The sequence below is a fragment of the Cyprinus carpio genome, chromosome A17 (genome assembly GCF_018340385.1).
Source record: "Cyprinus carpio isolate SPL01 chromosome A17, ASM1834038v1, whole genome shotgun sequence".
NCBI classification, from domain to species: domain Eukaryota; kingdom Metazoa; phylum Chordata; class Actinopteri; order Cypriniformes; family Cyprinidae; genus Cyprinus; species Cyprinus carpio.
Genome location: NC_056588.1, coordinates 3,704,678 through 3,730,366, shown reverse-complemented (window position 1 = coordinate 3,730,366; position 25,689 = coordinate 3,704,678). Strand labels below are relative to the sequence as shown.

The following is a 25,689-nucleotide window of genomic DNA, read 5'->3' as shown; positions in this document are numbered from 1 at the left end:
TAGAATTTACAAAGGAAGAAGGAAAATGAATAAAGTAAGCCAGAGAAACAAGGAAGGAAATGAAAACAAAGGAATAAGGATGAAAGGAAACAAGGAAAGGAAGAGGGAAAGAAAAAAGGACAAAATGAAAGATTAATATGAAGTAAGGAAGGAAGGGGAAAACAGGATGAAGAAAGAATAAGAAGGAAGTAAGGAAGGGAAAATAGTAAGCAGTAGGCAATAAAACAAAATAAATGAAAGGAAACCAGGAAAAATAAGAGAAAGAAATAAGAAAGAAAGGTTGTAAAAGAGGGAAGGGCAGAGAGAGGGAGAAAGAGAAAGAGAGAGAGAGCTTCAACACTGGGCCCTTTGTGTTGAGATCCTGGCACCATCACACACACACACACACTCAGGCTCTGGCTGGATGTGAGAGTGATTGATATTGGATGAGAAGGTGAGAGGAGATCAGTGTGAGCTGGTGAAACGTGTGCTGGGTCAGCCATCTCTCACTTATCAATACACTGATAACTAAACATCAATGACACCAATCATCTCCAGCTAAACTCCTGCTCAAATATACTAGCTGTCTGCCAACATCTCAAGCTTTGTCTCTTTGTCACTCTTTCCCAGCCTGAGCACTTTCTCTCTCTCTTTCTCAGGCCTGTGATTTTTCCCCCTCAATAAACAGTCACTTTTTCGCCAAAAAAAACAAAACAAACTCATGCATTCAATCTACCTACCAAATAAACACACACTTCCAAAAAAAAGAAAAACACTAAAACATTCTCTTATGCTCACAAAGACTGCATTTATTTTACAAAAGTACAGTAAAACAGTAATATTATTAAATATTACAATTTAATATAACTTTTTTATTTGAATATTTTTTCATTCATGTGATCAAAGCTGAATTTTCAGCATCATTACTCCAGTCTTCAGTGCCACATGATGCTTCAGAAATCATTCTAATATGCTGATATGCTGATTTTTATCAATGTTGAAAACAGTTGTGCTGCTTCGTATTTTGCTTCATTTTTTATGCATAGAAAGTTCAAAAGAATAGCATTTCTTTGAAATATAAATCTTTTGTAACATTTTAAATGTCTTCAGGCACTTTTGATCAATTGTATGCATCCTTGCTCAACACAAGTATTCATTTCTTTAAAAAAATAAAAATATAAAATCTAACTGAGCCCAAACTTTTGTATATTCATGCACTCTGCAACAGTGTTTTCAGAACAGGAGACACTGAAATCTATATATGAATCTATTCAGAAGCTTTTCAGATAGAGTGGCTATCAGAGAGAGAGAGGAAGAGGAGGGGGATTTATTTACCCAATAGAAAACATACCAGCCAACAACAGAAACCAGAGCATAGCTGAAATGCAAGAGTACAAGAAAAACAAGCACAATGAAATCAAATTTAGCAAATGTCCATTAGTGATTACCTTCATTAGCACATACTTACTGAGGATACTGCGTGTGTATACAGTGCTGTTTGAAAATGCTGTATGTGTACATCTGTGGGTAATGACGCATGCAGGTGCGCCCAACAGTATAGCCACCATATTCAGCACAAACCATCAGTGTTGAGGTCTTTGGAAACAGTCATAACAGGGAGAAATGGTTATTTCTTTGGGGTATTTGTGTGGGAGCTGAGCGGTGTTCCAAAACCTGAGTGAGCTGCCTACTTATACAGCATTTTTAAGAAGTGCACTGCAAACATGAACACTTCCAAAAAAGTATATTTGACTGGAGCTCAAATGTAGTTCAGGCAGACCACGGTGTAACAGCCAACATCAGCTGACGCTATGCTGATTGTAACTCCTCCCACTACAATTAAATGAGATAAGCCGTACCAACACTACTAACACCAGCCTTAGTCTGATGCACAGATAAACACCTACCCACACACACACACCACATATCACATAAAGACTTGTCCACAGAAATTATCTAATAGCTAATCATTGCTTAATCTTGCCCAGTCTCATTTACAGACCTGTATCACTTCTGCATGGAATTTTATATCTGCTGCATATAAAAAATTCTGGTAATTGCAATAGGCTTTGAGGGTTTGCCTGTGGACAGCTAAGAATCTGAACCCTTCAGAGTAAAGCCTGCCGCCAAAATAATGTTCAGGACCGCTACAATAATCTTAATCAAATAGAGGGGTCCTGACTGAACTAAAATAAATACAAACAAAAATAAACCATTATCAGTAACTGAAATAAAGCTGAAATAAAAGATTAAAAATCTCATTTGTAGCAACAAAGTTTAAACTGAAGCACTAAAATTACTCAAATTAAAATAAACAATATATATAGAAATGTTTTAAAATGAAATGAAATAAGCACATAACAAAATTATAAAAATGAAATTGAAAATATTTGAAAATTTAAAAACATAAAAATAAAAGAAAACTTAAAGTATATTAATAAATACCAATAATGAAAATCAATACCATTGATTTAAAGCCCCCCCCCCTTTTTAGGATAAACAATTCCAGCCAATTGGGCCCAATGTAAAATCAGAGTCCTGAATCAAAACCAGTTGGGAAGCACTGAAGTAAATCATGTCATGGACAGCAGCTGACCATGTATACTGTATACAGGAAAGCAGCTCACTAGGTTTTGGAAGAGAGCTCTGGGGTGTATGAGAGAGAAAATTAAAGACAGAGAGAGACAAAGGAGAAAGTGTAAAAGCGAGAGAGGGAGGGATGAGGGAGAGACACACAGGAGAAGGCACTGTGATGCTGTGATTCCCATTAAATACCACCTGCTCTGGCTCTATAAAGCAGCAATGTGTCACACTCACACACTGCCTCTGTCACTCCACACACACACACACACACACACACACACAGATGCCTGCTCTACTGCCTTCACACTCCTGACACAGAGCAACACATCAACAAACATCCCTGCAATTTATCACAAAGCAACAACATAAATCGAGTAGAATTCCTGACCTTCCCAACAACAGAAACCCACCTGCATTCGGGTAGGGTGACCATATGCGCCGTTCATATGGGACACGTCATGGCCAGGATTTTAATATTGCCTAAAACATCCAAAGCAGTTTGACCAATAACATGCAGGTATTATACATAATCGACCAATCGTGGGGCTGCGTGTGAGAAGGTGAGATATACAGGGAACAATCAAAGCGATGCAAATATGCGCACGTGTTTGTTCGTTCGTTTGACTTGAAGCGTCACTGCTCAAAAAAAAAAAAGACAGCAAAGTAGGTGAGAGAGCGATCCGAAAGTATAAGGAGCCGTCTGCTCTGCTCTCTTGCTCTCATGAATGTCGCACAACGATCGACCTGCAAACAGCCAAAAACCCCAAAATATATCAAAATGTCTATAAATGCCCATCACAATTCACCTATTAATGGCGCATATGATCACCCAACATTCGGGTGAATCTCACAAAACCTGTTAAGAACATGTTTGGATCAGAAGGGAATAAGAAAAAAAAATAACATAATAAAAAGTGATATTGCTTAATTGTCATTAAAATTCAAAATAGGCTTTATTTTCTATATGCAAAAAAAACTTTACATATATATATATATTGAATATATCTATTTTTATGGTCATTTTTTACATAATGTAATATATATTTAATAAAATAAAATGGTAATATATGGACAGCTGTATTTATTATAATATTATTTATAATAAATAAATAATATATTATGTATATAAACATGGTATTATCACGGTATTTATCCAAATATGGTCATTCCATTATGTTGTTATCATGGTCTTAACAATAACAACATAATGCAGTTCATTAACGTAATAAACCTATATTATAAATGTATTTTATGAAAATACATGCAAATAAATAACATTTAATTTATTACAAAATTTAAGCCATTAAAGCACACATAATCAGTTTAAGAGTTGAGAATCCTAAGAGCAAATTAAGTTGCATTTTACATGCTCTGACAGATCCTACAGCTTTGAACAAACGGTTCACGTGAGAAAAAAAAAACCCTTTAAAGCTGCATCTGGGAAAAGCGAGATGATCAGATCTTTTGATTTCACATGCATAAAGACAGATAACAATGCCTCGTAAACCTCAGCACTCAAAGGTACAGCTTGAACAAACAAGCCAGTGAGAAAGGAGTACATCTGCAGGGCAGCAGCAGCACAAGAGAACATGGAAGGTTTGGCTGAGCTGAGCTTTGATCAGCAAGCGCATTAGAGCGTGTTAGATTAGACCAAGATTTATTCAGTATGTCAGTGTGCGCTAAAGGTGCTGTATACACACACACTGACGCTTCCAGCGCATGAGCGGTTAACAAGCTAACGTCTGACTGACATGCAGCAAACAAAAGATGAGAAACTCTAGGTTAATTGGTTGAAAGTGCTAAAAACACATCAATGGTTGTTTTAAGAAAGGGAACAGACAACATGGAGGCTATTCTGGTGAAATTATGATTTCTTGTGACAGTCGGTCATCTCTGAGATAAATGGTCAGTCGAGTTGCATCTCAAAGGTTATGTACAGACATGAATACTGCTGTTTTGCTTACTGCATAATGAGCAAGATAAATAAATGACCTACTACTACTACTACTACTACTATTACTATGTATGCAGTATGTAGCAAAAAAACATTTTTCAAACATTAGAATGTGATACTGTTGCCAAATTGCCAACTACACTCTCAGAAAAAAGGTACAAAAGCTGTCACTGGGGCAGTACTGGGTACATATTAGTACCTAAAGTGTATATGTACCTAAAAGGTACAAAGGTGTGCCTTTTGAAAAGGTATGGCTCCAGTGACAGCTTTTGTACCTTTTTTTCTGAGAGTGTATGTAGCATGTTTAACTTAGTGAATGCCATCAATTCATAAATTATTCTGGATTTTTTTTTTTTATCTACTTTTATTGTAAATATTTCTTGATTTATGGGTTTTTTTTATCAACTAGTCAAAAAAAGGTTGGCTGTGTTACAATGAAATTAAGAGCTTTTAATTTAATCCAAGCAAGAGATAAGAATTTCATGATCAGCAATGTCGAATATGACAGAATCACCAGAATCAGTAGCCATTAGAATATCATTAAAGAACTTTTACAAGGGCAATTTCAGTACTATGCAGTACCAAAATGTTTTAAGAAATCTTCACAGAGTGCACAGGTAGGATTTTGGAAAGACTGTACAGAAGAATTTAATACTGAATTTATAACAGAAAAAAGAACTCTAGGAGTGTGATGATGTTTCTCGATCAGATTAGAAAAACAGAAAGACTTGGCTTTCTTGACAGCTCTCTGATAAAAAGATAAACAGTTCTTAAATCTATTAAAAGATATTTGCAGTTTGTCTTTTTTCCATTTTCTTTCCACTTTCCTACATGATTGTGCAATAATATTTACTATATCCAGCCATACAGTGTTTAAAAATTCAAAATGTCGCTCAACATCTAGATCAGATACTAAAGACTCAAAGGATACAGAAGAGCTGACTTCATCGTAGCGTTCAGTAAAGGCCTTGCAGAATAGTGGTGAATAAACCCGGGTTTGTTTTATATCAGAGGCAGTTTTATGAAGGATTGCAGAGAGATACATTTTGAACATGATAGGAAAATTATCAGAAACAAGATATTTGATCACTTCAGTAACAATTATAGATTATCAATTATAAAAAAAACTATAATAAATCAATTTTAATAATGTAAAAAAAAATCTAAATTATAATGTCAATTAATATTATTTCGTTATTATACATTTTCTATTATTTAGTTTACATGGTTATATAGGACCGTATATACGTATCTTCCTAAAAATAACAATATGATGTATGAAATAACATTATAAATATATTTTATTTATAAATATATAATTATATAATATTTAATTTATTGTGCAGATCTTCCATGAAATCCATCCCCTTGCCTTATGGAGTCTGAAGTCTCACTGATAAATCATATATTATTAAATAAATATATATATACATATATATATATATATATATATATATATATATATATATATATATATATATATATATATATATATATATATATATATATATATATATATATATATATATAACTCATAAATTACACATTGCATGCTAGCAATATAAAACATCTTAGTTTTCTCAGACTGAACAAATAATGAAACATCAAAGAGATTTAACTTAATTTATCGGACTGAAAATCAAAAATCAAGTCAAGTGTATTAAATTATGGGATACAGTAATCCATACAGTGTGATTTGAGTGTATACTGCACATTTTGAGACATGTAATAGGTCATACACATTTTTATGTATACAGAAACTACATAATGCACACAGCAAAAACAGTACACTACACTAAGAAAGTACATCAAACTGGCTGATTTTTCCTCAGTTCTCTCTTACTGTAAGATATGACTAATGGCGGGGTCAGTGTGCCCGATGAGTGGGAAGATTAGTTCTGACCTTGAACATGACCTCCACAGGTTTCGAGGGGAGAGGAAGGGGAAGGAGGAAGAGGGGGCCACCGGCGTGCCGTTATTTCTCTCGTCATTAGGGGTTGTTTCCAGTCTGAGGCTGGGGGTGGGGGGGTTATTAATTTCATTTCTTTATGATTCACAATCTGCTCTTTTGAAATATGCCATATGCTCGGAGCAATCGGAGGATGACAAGTGTCGGAATCAGTCCGGTAAAGAAGCCTAAATGAGGCTGATTTACGGTCTCTGCCTCCCGGCGAGTCTGGCTTTCTGCCTCTCCCTCTTTTTACGATAAACTCCCCCAGTCCTGGCCCGGGCTCAGTCTACACATGTACCCCTCTCCCAATCAATCCCACATAGAGGCCTGATAACGCGTCACAGGAGAACCCCACGAAAAAAAGCTGATAACCAACATGGAGGCCCAGTACATATTTATTAGGGCAGGTGTGAACGCAATCAATACGGAGGAGCAAAATCTGTTTGTTTTAATCATGAACAAACATATTGACCTAACACAATACAGGCCACTTTATCTGGGACTAATAAAAATTCATGGACTGTAAACAGGGTGAGGTACTATCTCTGCTTTGCACTCCTTCTCTTTTCCTCTCGCGTTTCTCTGAAATGAACTTTTACTGAAATGTGTTCAAATGACAAAGTGAGTCTGGCTGTAGAACGTGTGACAGCAGGACAGAGATTGAAATGGAAGACAATCTAATCGCCGGCTTGCAGTATTGTAATATTCAGACGTGGTTTTGCTAAATTGGTTTAAGAGAATCAAAAGTCAAGGCTCATTTGAAATATTACTGATAAATCTATAATTTAACATTCTCCATTATATCCTTCCCATTTAAGATAAGGAAGAAAAAATGAAAATTATACATGGTTTAGCAGAAAATGTCTTATTTAAAGTGGCTAACAGAACATTAGGGACAGTCTCCCTGAAGCAAACTGAACAGGAAGAAGCACTCGGTCTACATTGAATGACAAACAATGTGAAAAATTTCAGCCAATCACAACACTTCTAAAAACTTATTGACATCTCATTACAGTCTTTTACAGTACTCACGAAACCTGGATTGTCTTTCTTTTTTTGAACACAAATAAAAAATGTATTTTGCTTGTCAAAATCTTTCTTATAATGTATAATGCAGAATTTGTGCTTGTTCCCATATTCAGAGACTTCAGTATATAACTTTACTGCCATTTATGAATGATGCAACTCAGCTTGATGAAACCATTGGATTGAATTGTGACGTGCAGAGGTAGAGGTACTTCCTTCAGCCTGAGATGAAAGGGCCTTTACAGTTGCCAAAAATATAACTTTTGGGGTTTTTGTTATTAAATAACAAATAAGCAATCCTAGCCCAGCTGACAAAAAGTAATGCAACGGTAACATAATGGATTACTTTCCATAAAAAGTAACTAAGTAACGCTATTAGTTACTTTTTTATGGCGTAACACAATATTGTAATGCATTACTTTAAAAAGAAACTTTCCCCAACACAGAAAAGAAGTGCATTTGGGTTTCCCCATATTCAAAATTACAAACATCAGCTCAATAAGAAATTAGAGTTATTGTTGTCATTCAACAAATTTTGATGAGAGCTTTAGCTTAGGTTTAACTTTTTTCTGTTTCTAAGCAATCAGAAGACTTTGCACTCCTTACTTTTATGGACTACATACAACACTGAAAAAAACTGGTTTAGAAACCTTTTTCACTCATTTTTCATCACAAAGAAATGTCAAGTAGCACTGAATTAAACATGAATTTGAAATGGCATTTTCTTGTATGTATGACTTTTTCTTATTTACATCCTCAAAAATTATTTTTTAGAGTATACTTTCATGATATTTGTCATTTTTGGAGCTTGAAAGCCCTGGTTCCTATTACGAAAAAGAGCAAAATATGTTCTTTTGTGCTGCATTAAAGAAAGAGTCTATAATGAATTCTGAAATGAAACTATTCCTTTAATTTGTTGCCTTTTCAGTATCAACTTCATGTTGTGCATGTCTATCACAGATCCAATATGCTAGCACATATATATCAAGTCAGAGTCGATTGTAGTTGGCAACTTTAAATGCACAAAAACCCATTTACCTTATACAGGTGATGCCTCTGTTCCTCTGACATCATCAGATCATGGCTGTCCGTCACTATGGATTCCATGTCCATCAGCCAATCCCAGAGCTCCTGATACTCCGCCTCAAACTCTGACAGGCTGAAGAAAAAAAAAAAAAAAATGAGACATGCAGAAATAAGTTCACAGCTTCTCCAGCTCAGGTGAGGTCTGGAGAGACGGTGTACGGACATATTTTACCGAGTGAATATTTGACAAGCGGAGGTAATTACACTAGCCCGTTAGCGGGCAGTGCAACGTGGGTATGTGAAGTGTGAAAAGAGTCGGCGAGCATGAGGGATCTTTAACATTCGCCCTGAGTGACGGCTCGTGAGGCAGAACGTCTTAATTAAACATGACTCCCTCTTGCTCAACGCTTCAGTCAGATCAATGGTGAAGCACATTAAATATTTTTTAACAGCACTGGGATGATTGTATGTGCATACATTTACACTATAACTGCACACTCATAACAGAACATCACCACATGCCCACAAACAAACATATTAGTGTCTGAGCTTTGCTTAGATTTGCACCTCAGCAGGAGGGCCGCATGTTTAGAAACATTAGTCGGAAAATTGTTTGGAATTCGCACTGCTTTTGAGCGCTTTGACAGTTATGTCAAACTACTGTAGCACCAATTTCCCTCTCTTGCTTTTTCAAGAGGTCTTATTGTCCCTGAAGAAGAAAAACTATGAATGAAATTACACAAATAACGATCAAAAAAGGGTGCAAGAGAAAAATCAACATTTCCTTTTTATTTCAGTTCAGTACAGACACAAAAGAAACAGGAATGTGCTATCGAATGCTAGCACGTAGGAAATTTCAACAAGGATAGAGCTGCGAATTAGCATTTCCAAGCAGGCGCTGATTAAACAAAACGACATTGGGGAGTACGTGAACATTTGAGCCGTGTTTGTACGCAAGACATTGATCAGAACAAAACGGCAAAGACAGCAAATTAGAACCAGCCAGACGTGTGCGGCGGAAGTGTGAAGACTCCCTCAGGCACTGCGTTCTTCGACTGATATTAAAACTCAATATGCTGTTTGTGAGTTAAACAGCATCTTTCTGTATTCTTGCATACCGTATTGTTTTCTGTACTCATTTCGCCCCTCGCTAACATAAATCTAAATGCTTGTAAAACAAGCTCTCAGGGCATCCAAACAACATTAACGACGAATAACGAAAAACAAGTAGGAGAAAAAAATGTAAGATCCATTTAGCAAACGTGCATCATGGGATATTGTTCTGTCAGCATCGTTTTCTCCTGCTCGCTTTGGTTTGTGAGCAGACCAATTGTACATGCTTTTATATAATTCAAAAAGTCAATTCACAATGTCATTTGTTCGTTGTTTTTCCACAGTAATAATGATAATAATAATAATCATAATTTAATAATTCCTCTGAATAACAAGTAACAAATCATAGTTGATGGTTGGTTTTAAAAAAAAAAGTTCAACATGCCTAAATTATTTATACATTTACATTATTAATTTCAGTTAAAATGCTACTTCAAACTAAAAACATCAAGGCACTTGTTCTGTTTAAACAAAAAATTATTTCTTATTCCTTTCTATGCTTTTCTGAAACTTGAAAGGTTTTATGAGATCCATCCCCCGTGTTCATCAGATCTCGCACATGGAGTGGTTTTGTTGACAAGCATTAGCCGTTAGCCACTTGAAACTGGCTCCTCCGGGTCAGCGTTGCACTGACACTCCTGTGAGACTGAAATGGATGCCTCTCCATCTTTATTTCTTTTCAAATCCGTTTAATGTCACCATGCCCCCTACTCAGCACCACGCCACCTTTCTAAGAGGAGGGGAGGTGGTCTAATTCATCACTGTTCACCCTGAGCCTCAACCGGAAAGGTTGGCCGGCTGTATTGACACCCCTCACATCTCATACGAAGTGACAGTTTTATAGAAAGAGCTCTTTAATTTATGGTGCTAATCCCTAGTGCCTAATGCGGGGACTTAACATCTCCTTTTCACCGCTGCCTGTTGTGTTTCCCTCGTCTCTTCTCTCCTGGAGAGGGCTTTTGATTCCTGAATGGCAGGCGTCCTGTTTCTATCAGGTGTGAGGGGATGCTGGGAGCCGCGGCGGTGGGCGTCAGCCCTTGATGAGGCCGGCGAGCTGGAGAGAGGCACCGGAGGCCATCGCATTCGACAGCGCCTCCCTTAAGACATGTTTCCGTGCAAAGGTAAGGGCCAAAGAGTCAAAACAATGAATCCTTGAGCAGGCAGCTCATCATTAAAATTCAAAGGATCATTATGGGTTTTTTTTTTTTACTGCAAAATAAATCATTACGACGAGAAGCTTAAAAGGATTAAAACGATGTTTGATTCAAAGCCAAGCCGAGGAGTCCGATCCAGACTCTATGGTTAACATTCAGGACTTCACTGGACCAGGAGGGGGAGGGGGTAGAGAACTAATGGACCACCAAATAACAGGATTAGTTATTTTAGGAAAGAAAAAAAGATCATTCAAGTCTGTAACTAACCACATGAGGAACCACTAAGTAGCATTAGAGAAAGGTTACTTCAAGTCCTTAAAATAAACCTAATCAACAGTATTGATCAAACAGCAAGATATTTGTGAAAGCAAAAGAACCAAGGCACAAAATATTAAATATACTCCAGGAAGTTATTGGATTTCTAAGTCAGCATCATAATTCTCATGGAAGCCCTTAAGTGAAGGATTTGAAACGCTCTACACAACAACTCCACATATCATACAAATCACGCATTTTAAACCAAGCGCATGGAAGACTTGAAATGAATGACATGATGAAATATTGACTAAATTTGAAGGTCAAAATACTGAAGCATTAGACTACATTTTTACCTGCTCCAGAATGATTTCAATACAATGATGAACAACACACGTATTAATATACATTTTATTGATTCTTTTCAGTACGTAGTGTATTTATGATCAACATGTCTTTCACTTTGCCCCTTTTTCACTGAGATAGTCACTGTGCATTCAGGGATTGCATTCTCCATAAAGGACAGATGTGATGCTGCCTTACAATATGACCAAAAATGGGTTTCCAAATTAAGCTGCTCATCAGGTTTGGTGCAGTCACATTTCTCATCGTACCTGTTAGACTTGGACATCAGGGTGAAGTCGACGCTTCTGCTGTTGGAGCAGAACTGTTGACTTTTAAGTTTCACTCTCATCTGATCCAGAACATCTTTCTGGGCCTCTCGATGGCTCTGTTGGACCTCCACCTGCTGACACCAAAACAAACAGAGAGAAAGAATCAGAATAGATATGATCTCAGCAGCCTCAGTTACCAGAATGCCATTGATCCAACTTCAAGAACTATTAAAAAACAATAAACTATAAGAATTTGCAAAACTATTAAACTAATTCAGACTTCTAGCATTTGGCTGAATCAATACAGCAGCAATAAAGAGTGGCACTTGAAACTGGCGTTGTTTAATTTCAGAAAGGAGTGTGTTGGTTTGCAGCAGTGATTAGGAAGCACTTATACATGCTTTTCAAATCAGATGGAAAAAATATGTATTTCTCCTCGGTGCTTGAGAAAATTGGCTACATTGGCTTGACGGAGATCAGTTATTGTGCAAAATATGAGGCGATGAATGAGCAAGCCAATAAAATCTCCAACAGACGGCTTTGATTTTTTGCTCATTTCTCAACACTTTATGAAGCGCGGCGGCTTCGCATTCTCCACCGAGTGCCCGGCGCCTGCTCGGCAGATGCCTCTAGAAAGGTCAGACGATTCCATGAATGTAAACTGCATCTCAATCAAAGCTACCCTTGATAATAAACAAGAAAATCAACAGAAAGATGTGTCGCTTTTTCAATCCATTTATTGGGCGGGCATCAAACGCTGGGGCTCGGGCGCTTTGCTCATTTGGGAGGAATGAAATGAACCTAACTAGGAGCTCTAGAAAATTAGCAGCGCGAGCGCACAGAATTCTCCTCTCCCTCCTCAGAGGAATTTGCTTTCATTTGCCTTCATTTTTGATTCACTCTGCTGGCTCACCGATGCCACATCAGGATCCTAATTACTCAATCCCACCGGAGCGGCTTACACACAAAATAATAACTGATGCCCACCTCCGACAAAAGCAATTTCTCCAAGCCACCTTGAGCCTAAGGACGGCTCGGCCCAGCACGCCACTTCGGTTTTGAGCCGAGGACATTGTCATGATGGAGATTCTCCTCTCTTGTGGCTTGCATGGCTGTGGGTAAGATGCATTTGCATTGATCTCGCAGAATTACCCATCTGTATTAAAAACACAGAGCTGAAATGTATTAGAAATCTATAAAGGCATACGCGTCTGAGCTGCTGGAAGTTTCGGCTCCCATGGGTGAATATGAAAAACATCAATATCAAGCACATAAACCTACATTCATCAGCAGGATATTGATGAGCGTTTGTCTCATCGTTTCATAATGTACAAGAGCCCGTTCCCACAATGCAATCACTGTCTGAGGTAAAGGCTAAGCTTTCATAATCTCAAGGCAGACAATGTCAACCAAAGAAAAACACATGTAAGCCCCTGACTTAAAAGCAAAGCATTGCTTAATTAATTTTTCTATGGGCTTGAGTGCCCCACGTCGTCCATTGCACTAACAGCCGCTCTCGGCTACCCGCATGACCTCTGTATGAACACATAACCTCCTGCTGATGTGGTAGATAACCCCCTTGATCCTGGACACCACGGTTCCTCCTCCTGGCCCATTTAAAGAAGTTCTTATTCAGATTTGTAAAACATTACATTAGTACATTTCTGATGAAAATAAAGGGTGCTTGCTCATCTGAAACTTGCCACCACAATGTAAAAATGGTTGCCAGTGCATGCTAAATAGTTGCTTACTTGCTTATGATATTCTTGTTTTATCATCCAATTGCTTAGAAAAATAATACCACACTCTCCTGAACAAGCTGCGTGATTTGAGGTGTCATTCATGTCTGTAACACAAATGGGACACTAAATATGAACAATAGAACAACAGCCATGGCAAACACCACTAAAAATCCCTCTCTTTTGAACTGCATAATACCAAAGAGATATAATACTGAGAACAAAAAAAGTCAATAACAGTATTAAGTATTAAGTATTAAAGGTCTGTCAGGCAAAGCGTGAACAGACTTGACTGATTTGCCTTCGTAAGCTAAACAGGACTGCTAAAAATCTGCAGATTGTGATTAAAAAACACGCACTGGAGGAAAACAATCACAGACATGATCGTCCTTGAGCTTTAAGGCACATGTGTTTCACATCCAACAGGAGGGCGAAATTCATCGGGATCAAATATAATCCAAACAGAATTGAGTAACGCTCTTCTGTTGCTTCATGTGCAATGAAAAAACAGAGTGAGAGATAGAGAGAGGGAGAGACGGATGGGAAGACGATTCATGTGGCAGCAGTGCATACGGGACAGAGTTTCAATGAAAACAGCTGGGGAATGAAGAGAAAAATGTGACTTTAGCGTGCAGTACAAGAAAAAAAACAGGTGAACTGCTGGACAGGGGCAGATGGATCCCTCCTAAATTCTATATTTAAGCTATGTGACAAAACACAGGGGTCACTGATTTCTTTATCGTCTGCTCTGAATGTGAGGAGCGCTGCGGCGAGATTGAAAACGGTGGGAAGTCTCCCGCCACCCCGGCCCCCCCAGCGACCGGTGTTCAAAACAGCCAGAACATACATCGGCCCGTTTGAAATGTCTCCCATCAGGTCTGTCCTGATGTTCAGAGGCAGCATCGGAAGCGAGCAGCGCACACGCAGGCATGCTCGGAAAATAAATTCAGTCGGGAGTTGTGTGGGGTCGAGACGGCAGCTGTAAATGGCCGAGGGTTCTATCAAAGCAGCTCATAAATTTACAAATACGCCTGCAAAGCTTCACCTTCACAAACTCCACACGCATCTGGAAAGAGCTGTCGCATTGTGTAAAAAAAAAGAAAACCAAATTCCCCAATTGTCATTTAAGAGGCTGTATTTTATTCAAGTGTTTTCACTTTCACGAGCAGGAAAAAGAATGTTCTTCTATTCCTGACGGCTGGCTTCATGTCTGCGTCTTACTCCTCGGAAAAGTTACGAGGGGAGATTATTTTTGAGGAGAGCGCGCCTCTGAGGAGCTGTAGAAGGCATGAAACTCATTTGGAAACTATTACTTTCAAATCACTAGTCATAAAGGCTAGATTTAATGTGTAGTGGGGTCTTCCCACATGAATCACGCAACTTTATAGCTCAAAATAATGGCGATTATTACAGTGTTGTCAGACAGAAGTTGCTCTCGTTCGTTCATGCTTATCTGTCTTTTGCAGCTAACCAGCCGCTGATACGACTACATTCATTTGCAGTTGTTTGACTGCTTGGTCAAATACATTTAATTATGTATGCACTATAAACAGGGGGTCATATTTCTATGGCTATCTACACTGTCGCCAGAATAGATGCCACCGTAGGGTGCGAGATGAATTGGTTGGGCTTTATCAAACGAGCACTTGGCAACATGCAAAATGTGTTACATAATTCAATTAAGATTCTTGAAGTTACACTCTTCTAGATGCAAACTACCTTTAAGGTAAGTAAAATCCCATTCATTTTCTCCATTGAGGATCTGAGAGAAATTGAGGCTGTTAAGTCATGTTGTATTCCTGTGTGGAAGCTAGTTAAAAAAAAAAGTCACATTTAAAAGTCAAATTCCTGGTGCACTTCTCTTAAGGAATAATCCTAAAAAGAGGTCAACCAATCACAGAGGCTGTCATTACACAGAAATAGTGACAAAAGAGGTCAGCAGATTTCTCACCACCATGAAGCAATGCAAGTAATCATATACTGTCTGCCTGAGTGCATTTTATATTTCTGAATATTTAGCAAAAATAAAATAAGTTGTTTTTATACTTATAATACTGTTCAAAAGTTTGAGGTCAGTAAGATTTGTATTGTTTTAAAAAAGAAGAGTTTTATGCTCACTAAGACTGCATTTACTATAAAACAACTCTTTTCCATTTGAATTTATTTTCATTTATTCCTGTGATGGTTAAGCTGAATTTTCAACATCATTACTCCAGTCTTCAGTGTCACTCGATTCACGATACATGAGTTTTTGTTTTACTGAATCTTCATACATATTGTAGCTTCAGATAAAATGTTCTGATATATATTAGAACATGTTGGTTTGGTTCAACGGCATAGAACTCTTATCGAAGAATATTTTGAAATGCCAAAGGAGAAAATAAATGGGAAAAATACTTCTGAGATCAAGACAGCTGGAAAAGTGGGTGGTCGCTGTTGTGTGTCATTCAAATACAGCTCCAATACTCAAATGGAGAGGTTTTTTCAAGGTTGCATTTCATATTTGAAATCAGATATAAACCAAACTTTAACTTTAACTGGAATTACCCTAAAACTAGCACAAAAAAGGTGATGCCTCTAACAAAGGCGACTGGCTCTTTTACCTGGAAGGCAGACCTTCCATTCATTTCATTCCATTTCCACTTCACCCCTTCATCTTTGTAGTGGACCGTCTCTTCTGTTCGCCCTGCTAGACATGCCAGTGGTCAGTGTCGCTCAAGCTGCTGAAAATGAATGATTTCTGGTAGCAGTAAATCCCTGTATGTGTGAACGGCCCTGTGTACTGTCTCTGCTAAATGTCAAATATCTTTTAATGCACCATCATTTCTTAAGACAGCATTTTAATGATCTATTTTTAAAAAGCCCCTAAATCTAATTGATGAGGTCAGAATAAATTTTTAATTGGTAATAAGGGACGACTTACATTTAGCTTAAAGCAAAACAGCTCTTTTGACCTTGACAAGAAAGTGAGCTTTTGTCCCCGCGAAACGCATCAGGCCTTTACCTGCATATGCTGCCGCCCCTTTAAGAAATATCTTTGAAAGCTTTAGCTCCTGCAACATTTATCAGGGCGTGAAATTAGCAATTGCTAGAAGCCAAATTGCTACTTCTTATTTAATGTTGTTGCTGAAAGGTGGCATTTAATCGCTGATCCTTGCTTCCATGAAGTCTAAGCACCCCAAAACACATGCAGGAAAAGGCGCGGGGGTCTGAAACAATGTTCACGTTATGGATTAGTCAGGCAGGGGGTCGTATTGATCGGGTGATCATTTTCAATCTAATAGAGACCATCTAAGCTTTAATATGGTCTTGCTTTGCTTTAGCTTTGTCATGCATGCCAAGCAATCACACCAGGTGTGTGTCAAGAATGTCAGAGTCGATTCTGCCGTCGTGGACGGGTGAAGGGAAACATATGGGTCATTATACAGAAACCTGTTTGTGTCCCTATACTGTACAGTATGTGTGTTATTGTATGCATTTTATTTAAGCAAAATCTCTTTGCATTATGTAGCAACATTTTAAATAAGTTCATTTATTTACTATACGAGATCATTTATTAAAAGATAAATTATTAAAATATATTAAAACATATTACAGATATATTACAAGATGTATTAAACATTATAAAACTGATAAGTGTTAAAAATTAATGAATTACTGCTATTAAAAGTCATTGTAAATGAGCTACTATTGACTGACTTTCTCTCTATTAAACCTTAAATGGATGCCAAACCAGTGTATTTTATTATTTAGATGATCATATGTTTAACTGAGTTCTTTTGATATTACTATTATTAATTTAAGTTAAAAATTTAATTAAGTTTGATTATTTATATATTTTCAATAATTTCTTTATTTTTTCCCTTTTAACTTGTGTGCTCATATATATATATGTACATATATATATACCATAACAGTTCATTTTGGTTCTCAAATCTGATTGGTTGAGAACCGTGAGATATTGTACTGGTATCGCTACAGGAACGCCCTTTCACCGTTTGTATCACCTGCTTCCCATATTTCTCACAGCAAGTGTCATGGTGAACGCCCAAATATTACTGTTTTTGTGTGACGGAATGTAGTTTTAAGAGGTTTTTTTAGGCGAGAAAGTACTTGTTTTAATAGCTTCTATTTGAAAATTTGCTTCGACACTTTCGGAGATGTGAGCTCCAGGGCATAAGCGGCTGTTAAGTGCTTATGAACCCACCGAGAGCAGCCTCACCTCACTTGGGTAATTCTAACGGGCAGTCTTTGGTTTCATTAATCTATTATTTGTTCCAGAGCAAGTAGTTTTGGCTAAGGGCAAAATCTAATCACGTTATATTTTATGTAACTTTAATGCTGCATTTCAGAGCACTGACTTTGTACTTTGGACTGAATAGTCTAACTTTTATGATGGATGTTGTTGTTGTTAATTATTCAATAAATACTATTTTATATTCATAGTAGTATTTAGTATTGGGAAACTGTGTGTGCGTTCGTGATGGTGATTTTTGTGACATTGTTCCGCCATTAGATGGCGACAAGAGACTGTTTTACGAGTCAGCAGTAAAGACTTATATTGAAAGAGACTGAAACGGTAGTTATTTTTACTTTAAGTAATAGCTTGTAAGACGCAGTTAGCAAAGGCACTGATCAGCGCTGTCATCGGAAATCACCCTTAACAGATGAAAGGACAGTATGACAAAGATATGGCTTTCCTCAGCGGACATTCAGATTAATGTTTTATTGTGAATATGAGATGAGCTGAGGAATGAATGCTGTATCAGATGCAGGTAATCACACTCGCTCTGTCCATCTCTCTCATAATACTCTACATATAATACAGAGAGCTTTTAATACAGTGCTACAATAAGTGAAGCACCTCAACGTTCCTTTGTTACTAGTTCTAAAGTGAAGTTTTCGAATTAGTAACAGAGGCTTGAGCTCAGCTGCAGAAGGAAGTTGTTCTGCACATAAGGATTTTTAAAGACACTCCGTTGTTGTTTTTCTTATATATTTGCATATATAATATTTTATATTTTAAAAAGTTTTATATATATATATTAGTTTATGATATATACTTGAGTATGACTCAAGTGTTCAAATACATTTTAGGGTATGCAAACATGTATTAAAAATCTGTATATTTGGATTCAAATTGAATTATTTACACTTTAACACATTAATCAGATTTGATGTTTAAAATTTTAGAAACATTAAAAAAACAATCACCATTTCAAAATGGAAAAGGCATCTGTTTCTTGGAATGACACATCTAACAGACTGAGCATCACAGCTCACAAACATGACTATAATCACAATATGCCAATCCTTTCTGCAAATGCAGCTCTCAAATGAAAGCAGAAGAGAAGAAAACAGCAAGCATTTGGTTTGACTACTTCAGTGCGACCTGCTTCAAAAATCCCCTGACTTCAATTCCTCGCCTCTTTTCAACAAAGCGAGACGGCATGCATCAGCCGGCTTAGATGAAGATATTTTGAAAACTGAGCCAAGCGCTTCAGGCAGGTGTTACATGAGAATCCATTAATACAGGTAATTAACATTAGCCACCATTTTAATTAACATGCAAACTAATTATGAAATAATTAAGTAACATGGAAAAAATCTGATCTTCATTTGAAATCAGAAGGAGACTATAACGCGGCTACCTTGACGTGGTTTCTTTTGAGGTTTGGCAAGCAGAAATGAGCTGGGGTATTTTTCTTTTTCTTTTTTGTGAGAGTTCGAGATGAAAGCAGATTGTTTGTCAAAGTGGATTGTGGTCAAATGAAACTATAAACCGCCAGTAGATCAGACTGATATCTAGAGGATAGATTGAGCTCTACTGGCCTCTCTGAGCTGAACAGACTGAAGTCAAACACTGTGTCCGTGTATTAAAGCACAAAGACACATCAGTCGTCAGAGCCACTGCCTGCAGGCCTGTTATCTGTCATAGGTGCAAAATGTACCATAAAGCATTTTATAGATGTTTTAAATTTTATAGTCTAAATACTCTTGAATGTGAAAATAAGTAATTATTTTATTTTTAAGAGGCATTACACACGCAAACACACATATGTTATTTCATAGGAATAAATTACATTTTACAATTTAATAAAAAAAATACTTTTTTTATTAAATAAACAGAGCCTTGCTTAGCATTAGATACTTCTTTTAAAAACATTATATATATATATATATATATATATATATATATATATATATATATATATATATATATATATATATATATATATATATATATATATATATATATCCTTTATGTTTGACAAGTTAGTTTACATACAGTACACTGTATGTGTATGTAAATATATAACAAATAATTTATTGCACAGATAACACACAGATAATTCCTTACAGCTCAAAAATGATTTATTTGACAATAACGAATTATTAATCTGTTTTACACAATTTCAGCTAAAATATGTAAAACAGATAAATACCATAAAAAAGAAAAAAAAATTACATTTTAAAAATATATACTATAAAAATCTAAACTACAAAAAATAAATAAGCTATTTAAATATATTATAAAATATAAAAACGAAATATTTTTTATATACTATATAGAGACACATATCTTACTTATGAAAATCAAATGGCATTTGTTTTAAAGAAAAATATCAAAAACAACATTTGTTTTAACATCATTTGTTTGCTGATGGCACTAGGTTTGTTATTTTGTGTACAGTTTGGGGTTAATGAGAATGGCCAATATGTTTTCCTAATAAACACTCATTGGTAGCTTTGGCAGAAAGTTAGATCTGGACCTTGATGATAGACTATGAGACTATGATTGGATCATAATGTTGTTCCATGAACAAAAAGGCATGATGATCCAGGAACATGTTATGCTTCACATTGTGCCACAGCGGTTACAGTCGACTTCAAACGTCAACATTAAGTCAGTACCCAACAATTAGACTTTGATCAGAACAAGATTGAGAATGTCTTAATACGTCTGTCATCTGTACGACTGAGTGTCCTTGGCAGACTGATTCTAATATTCGCCAGCCGTTTTCCAAGAACGGCATATGTGCAGGGCATTTGTTGTTGGAAGGACTGTCACGAACAATAAAAGCCACAGACTCGGGTAACGGAGTCAGAAAACATCACATGAAGTAAGTGCTTTTAAATGCTCTTCTTGGCAATCACAGAAGGAAATTGATTTTAGTAATAAGACAAAGAAAGCAATTGTAGAGATCGATGCATAAAGCCGGAGCGTAATGTACAGAGCCAAGTTTACTATTTCATTAACAGTAGGACAAAAACTCCAGAAAGCATTCGCTATGACAAATGCCCCACTCCATTATATGCACATTTCAGGTAAGTGCTGCGGGCCAAGTTAAATTCCATTTCTCTGCCCCATTGTATCTCTATTTATTATTTGTTGTATTTGTTCCAGATGGTGAAGGAAGGACTGCTGAGAGACTATTGTTCCTCCGGCCCCAGAGAACTGGGTCTGAAATAAACTCCATCACACAAATCCCAGCGCCGCCTCCACAAGCTAAAAGCTTCTGCCTCCACACACACACACACACACACACACACACACACACACAGAATGACAGATTCACACTCCTTTGAAGCTACAGCTCGACAGACATACAACATGCTAAAGTTCAGTGTCTACTTTATGTCTCTGACTTGCAGAATTAAAGTGTTTTATTGCCCGATTGTGCCCCAAATGATAACAAATGAGAATTGTTAGCTTATTAAGTGATTTTCAACAAAGACGTTTCCTGGCATCCAAATTTCAGAGGTTAAATAATCCAATATGCTAACACATTTGTTCTGCAAGCCTTTAACTACAGTATCAGAGGACTGTTTATTAGCATCATGGAATGTAGAAACTTTCTCCCATGTTTATCACTGCATACAATCAACTATGTACAGTTAGTCGACTATTAGGTGCCACCCTAATAAATATAAGTATTTTATATATAAATATATTTTTCTTAAATATATACATGTATGTGAGTGTATTTACATATATATATATATATATATACAGCATATACATATAGTATGTATACACACACACACACACACACACACAAACATCAATTTGAATTCCATTACATATATATACATACACACACACACACACACACACACACATATACATACACACACACACACATACACACAGATATACACACACCATAGACATGTCCACCATGCACCAGTGAACCCAGCATGCTCTGTTAACCCCGATCTTCATTGTTTTTCATGAGGGTGGAGCAGAAGGTACGAGTCAAGCAGCGTGCTGACGGACAGAGAGGGGTTAATACAGCGGGGAGAATCTGAGGTTGAGCTCTGGCAGCTGCTAAATGGCTCTGACACCTCACCAGCCGTCTCATTCCAACCAGTAAGCCACCTTCAAAGTTGCTGTCAGGTAGATGACCTTGTATTTCATTAACTGATAATTAAATGGATTTATTCCACTAACGGTTTTAATTAAAATGCTAGAAATATTGATTACCCCTATCATCTCTTCTCCCCCCAGATGAAAAAAGGTTGGAGAACTGTTTATTTAGAGAGGGGAGAGAATTAAATTAGACTGAATCTCTCAGAGACTTAAATAAGGCTTCTTTCTTTTTCTGCTGGCCAAGCAGAAAAAAATAGCCTTCACTTTTTTGATGTTTGATGTAATTATTTTGAAATCCATTTTTGCTTACCTTAATATTTAATTAAAATATTATTTCAAAATATAATTAAATCTTCTAGTTAAATATGAAGGGCAGAGCGTCTATCAAATACTGAAGGCTGCCAGTGAGCTCTGAGATGTTCGTCCCGCTGCGCGCGAGGTAAAGAGCGCGTAGTTACAAACGCCAGTCATATGAAATGAGTTCTAGTTCATCCGGAGCGATGGGGCGGAACCGTGCTATTGTTCTAATGCATATTGGCTGTTGTCCCGAAGCCTCTGTCATCAGAGCTCAAAGATATTGCAGATACCGCCGCAACAGGGTCTCCTTGGCTGCTGATGGACAAACTAATTACGCATGAAATCAAATATGATTTGTTGAAGAGGTTCATAAAAAATAAAAAAAAAAAAAAAAAATCTTTCTAACGGTGCCCTGACACCTCAAGTCCTTAGCTGTGTCTGCTAATGCAGCACAAGGACACCGGAACTTATGGGTAATAGGATCAAATCATCATGACAAATGAGAGTTTTGACATTTGAACAAAATGTTATAAATATTATATATATATATATATATATATATATATATATAATTTATTTAAATTTAGAAAATATTTAGTAATTTAATATTTAACAAAACCGAATACAAAGCAAACTATATATACCTATATAACTATATATGTGTGTGTGTGTGTGTGTGTGTGTGTGTGAGTCACCAGGTTTAGCAACACTGACATTCAGTCGTGTGTGTGTGTGTGTGTGAGTGAGTGTGTGTCACCAGGTTTAGCAACACTGACATTCAGTCACAAGACACACTAGAACAAAATACATCAGAAACATAAAAGATGTTGCATGAACTTTTTTTTTTTTTAAACTTATCAAGATGAAAACAGAAAGGTCATTTTTCAGAATCTATGTTTTTGTTCCAAAAACATTTTTTTGGAACAACGTTTTGTTTTCATGTTCCAAAGAAGGAAAAAAAGAAGTCATAAGTATTTGAAACAACATAACCGTGAGTTAACTAATGACAAAATCTTAATATTTCTATTGTTTTAACAAAGAATCAAATTAGCTATCGGACCACAACTCTCCTAAAATATGAAAACAAGAAAGTTAGATAAGTCATGCTCACTTATTTACTTCATGGGTAGCATGAAAATGTTGACACGTTGGAGGGAAGTTAGCAGTAATCAGTGTTTTGGGTAATTCGGAACAATAAAGTGCAATTTAAAGTCAACTGTGTGATAGATAGAAAGTATTTTTGTCGAAGAGAAAGTGTGGCTGGTAAGTGGCATTTGAGATTCAAGGTGGCTGCCGTATGCATAAACAGATGTAGAAAGCTGACAACAGAGGAAAAGAGGAAAGAAAGAGTTACAAAAGACCGGAAAGTGACTGAGGAGCCAGACAACTAGTGAGACTGACATGAATGGGAATAAATTGGAGTGCCAAACCCTAGATAACCTACTACAAAGCATGGAATATTTTGTATTTTTGCCTGAATTTGTATTTTAATACTCTATTTTCTTTGTGAAGAACAAAAAAAAATCACAATTATATCATCAAAAAATAATTGCAGCTCTGCATAACTCACTGACTGAACACTATTTTTCACACTATTTAAAACTAATAATAAGCATACACTATGCATTAAGCTAGTAATCAAATTCAAACAAACTGAGTAAGAAAAAAAATAAAAATAATTATATATTACTGTATTTAGGTCAGTATGTTTTGTAGTTAAAACTTGATATCTTTATTCAGCAAGAAAGCTCATTCAAAATTGATGACAATAAAAACATTTATAATGATGCAAAATATTAATAATTAATAACTTTCTATTCAACAAAAAAAAAAAAAAATGTCATGACTTTCACAAAAATATTAAGCAGCACAACTGTTTTCACTATTGATAATAATAAATAATAAATGTTTCTGAGCAACAAAACAGCAAAAAAGAATTAATAAACAACAATCATGACACACACAAAAAAAAAACATCCATATTTTAAAAATGTAAAAATGTTAAATAATAAAATGTTTAATGTTTTATATATAATTTTTTTTTATATATATATATTTTAAAAGTTACTTTCAATGGTTAATATTTCACAATATTACTGTTTTTACAGTGTGTGTGTGTGTATATATACAGTGTGTGTATATATATATATATATATATATATATATATATATATATATATATATATATATATATATATATATATATATATGCTGTAAGTTCCTGCAAAAACCTGCAATCAAAAGCCCAGAAATGAGCTCACAGTCTCCCAGCACCCTGACTCACTCTGCAGGAGATCTCTCTATATCACACGGGCTCGCTGTCACATTTGATATGTGCTTATCAGCCCAGCTAGTGTATGTACAACCTGCCGGGCAGAGCAATTACAAAATCATCTGTCTGATTGGAAAGAGGAGACAGGAAGTACACTAGCCAACATAAGAATCACTATGCTTAAGACTGCAGATTCAAACAAATCCCAGATGTTGATTCCTTATCACACGTGGATGGAGTTTGATTCTGAAATGCACAATTTCTTGCACCATTTTATACACCTTTATTATATATAAAAAATATATATAAAACTATCAATAAAAAGGGAAAAAAATGAAATTACAAATGAAAAACATACTAATATTCAAACCTGCTCCTAGTGATTCACTGCCCTATCACACCTTATCGGCTGTGTACTGAACTACAGAAGGAGAAACCTGGAAAGCTCGGCTCTGGAAGATCACAGAATTCCGACACACATGAGCTACAGAATTCCCAGGGGGCCGGCCTGCACCGCAGCACAGCTTAACATAAAGGTACAGAGCAGCTCTGATGCACAGGCCTTCACCAAGCCCTTCCCGGTGTTTACTTACATTTATGTCCAAGGACACTATCGCAAAGAGTTACAATATCACAGCTGGAGCATAAATCAAAAGTAATCCTGCAGACAAGCCTCTCTGTGTTTGGAGAAAGCCCGGCATTTGTAACTGCCACAATGCAGTAATGGATTTCATCTGGTTCGGAAAAGAAAGAGGGAACAACGGAATAGGATCCGACTTGGAAATGATAAGCATGCTTTTCTGATGAGTGAAAATGTCCCAGTTATTATCTGTGAGGCAGTTTTATATAAACAAAAAATGTGATGCATTCAACACTTGGACTTGTAAACGCCGGACCTTTTGTCATTGTTACTCTGGATTGTTTTGCCCAATTTTGAGCATCATTTAAAAAAACTAGTATAATAAAAGGCAATCTGAAGTAACACAAAACTTAAATTTTATTTTCTAGCAGTCAGTGTGCTCCCGTCTCTCGCTTTGTTCATCACATCCAATAATTAGTGTCCTGTTTCATCTCGAAGATAAATATGATGCAGAAAACAAATTTATGATATTCTAGATACAGCACATACCCACAAAAAGACTTCATAAACTGTATTTGCTCAAGTTCAGTATGCAAAGTATGCAATGATTTTCACGCAAGCATGCAAAACTGTATCCCACAATGCATTTGCATTTCCATGCGTCACAAAAAAAGTGACAGCAAATGATTTTTAACTATTTTCTATTTCGTGATTTACTTAATGCAGGGGTGTCAAACTCAGTTCCTTGAGGGCCGGAGCCCTGCATAGTTTA

The 25,689-nt window shown here is 36.4% G+C and overlaps 1 protein-coding gene across 1 annotated transcript in view; it reads right to left on the bottom strand.

Moving 5' to 3' along the window:
* Positions 1 to 25,689, bottom strand: part of LOC109107518 (A-kinase anchor protein 6-like) — a 126,514-nt gene that overhangs the window by 41,492 nt on the left and 59,333 nt on the right. Inside the window, exons 9-12 of the mRNA XM_042773378.1 lie at positions 24,739 to 24,789; positions 24,432 to 24,463; positions 11,656 to 11,871; positions 8,532 to 8,652 (exon numbers count right to left, since the gene is read on the bottom strand). Coding sequence (XP_042629312.1) covers positions 8,532 to 8,652; positions 11,656 to 11,871; positions 24,432 to 24,463; positions 24,739 to 24,789 — 420 coding nt within the window. The remainder of the gene's footprint in view (positions 1 to 8,531; positions 8,653 to 11,655; positions 11,872 to 24,431; positions 24,464 to 24,738; positions 24,790 to 25,689) is intronic.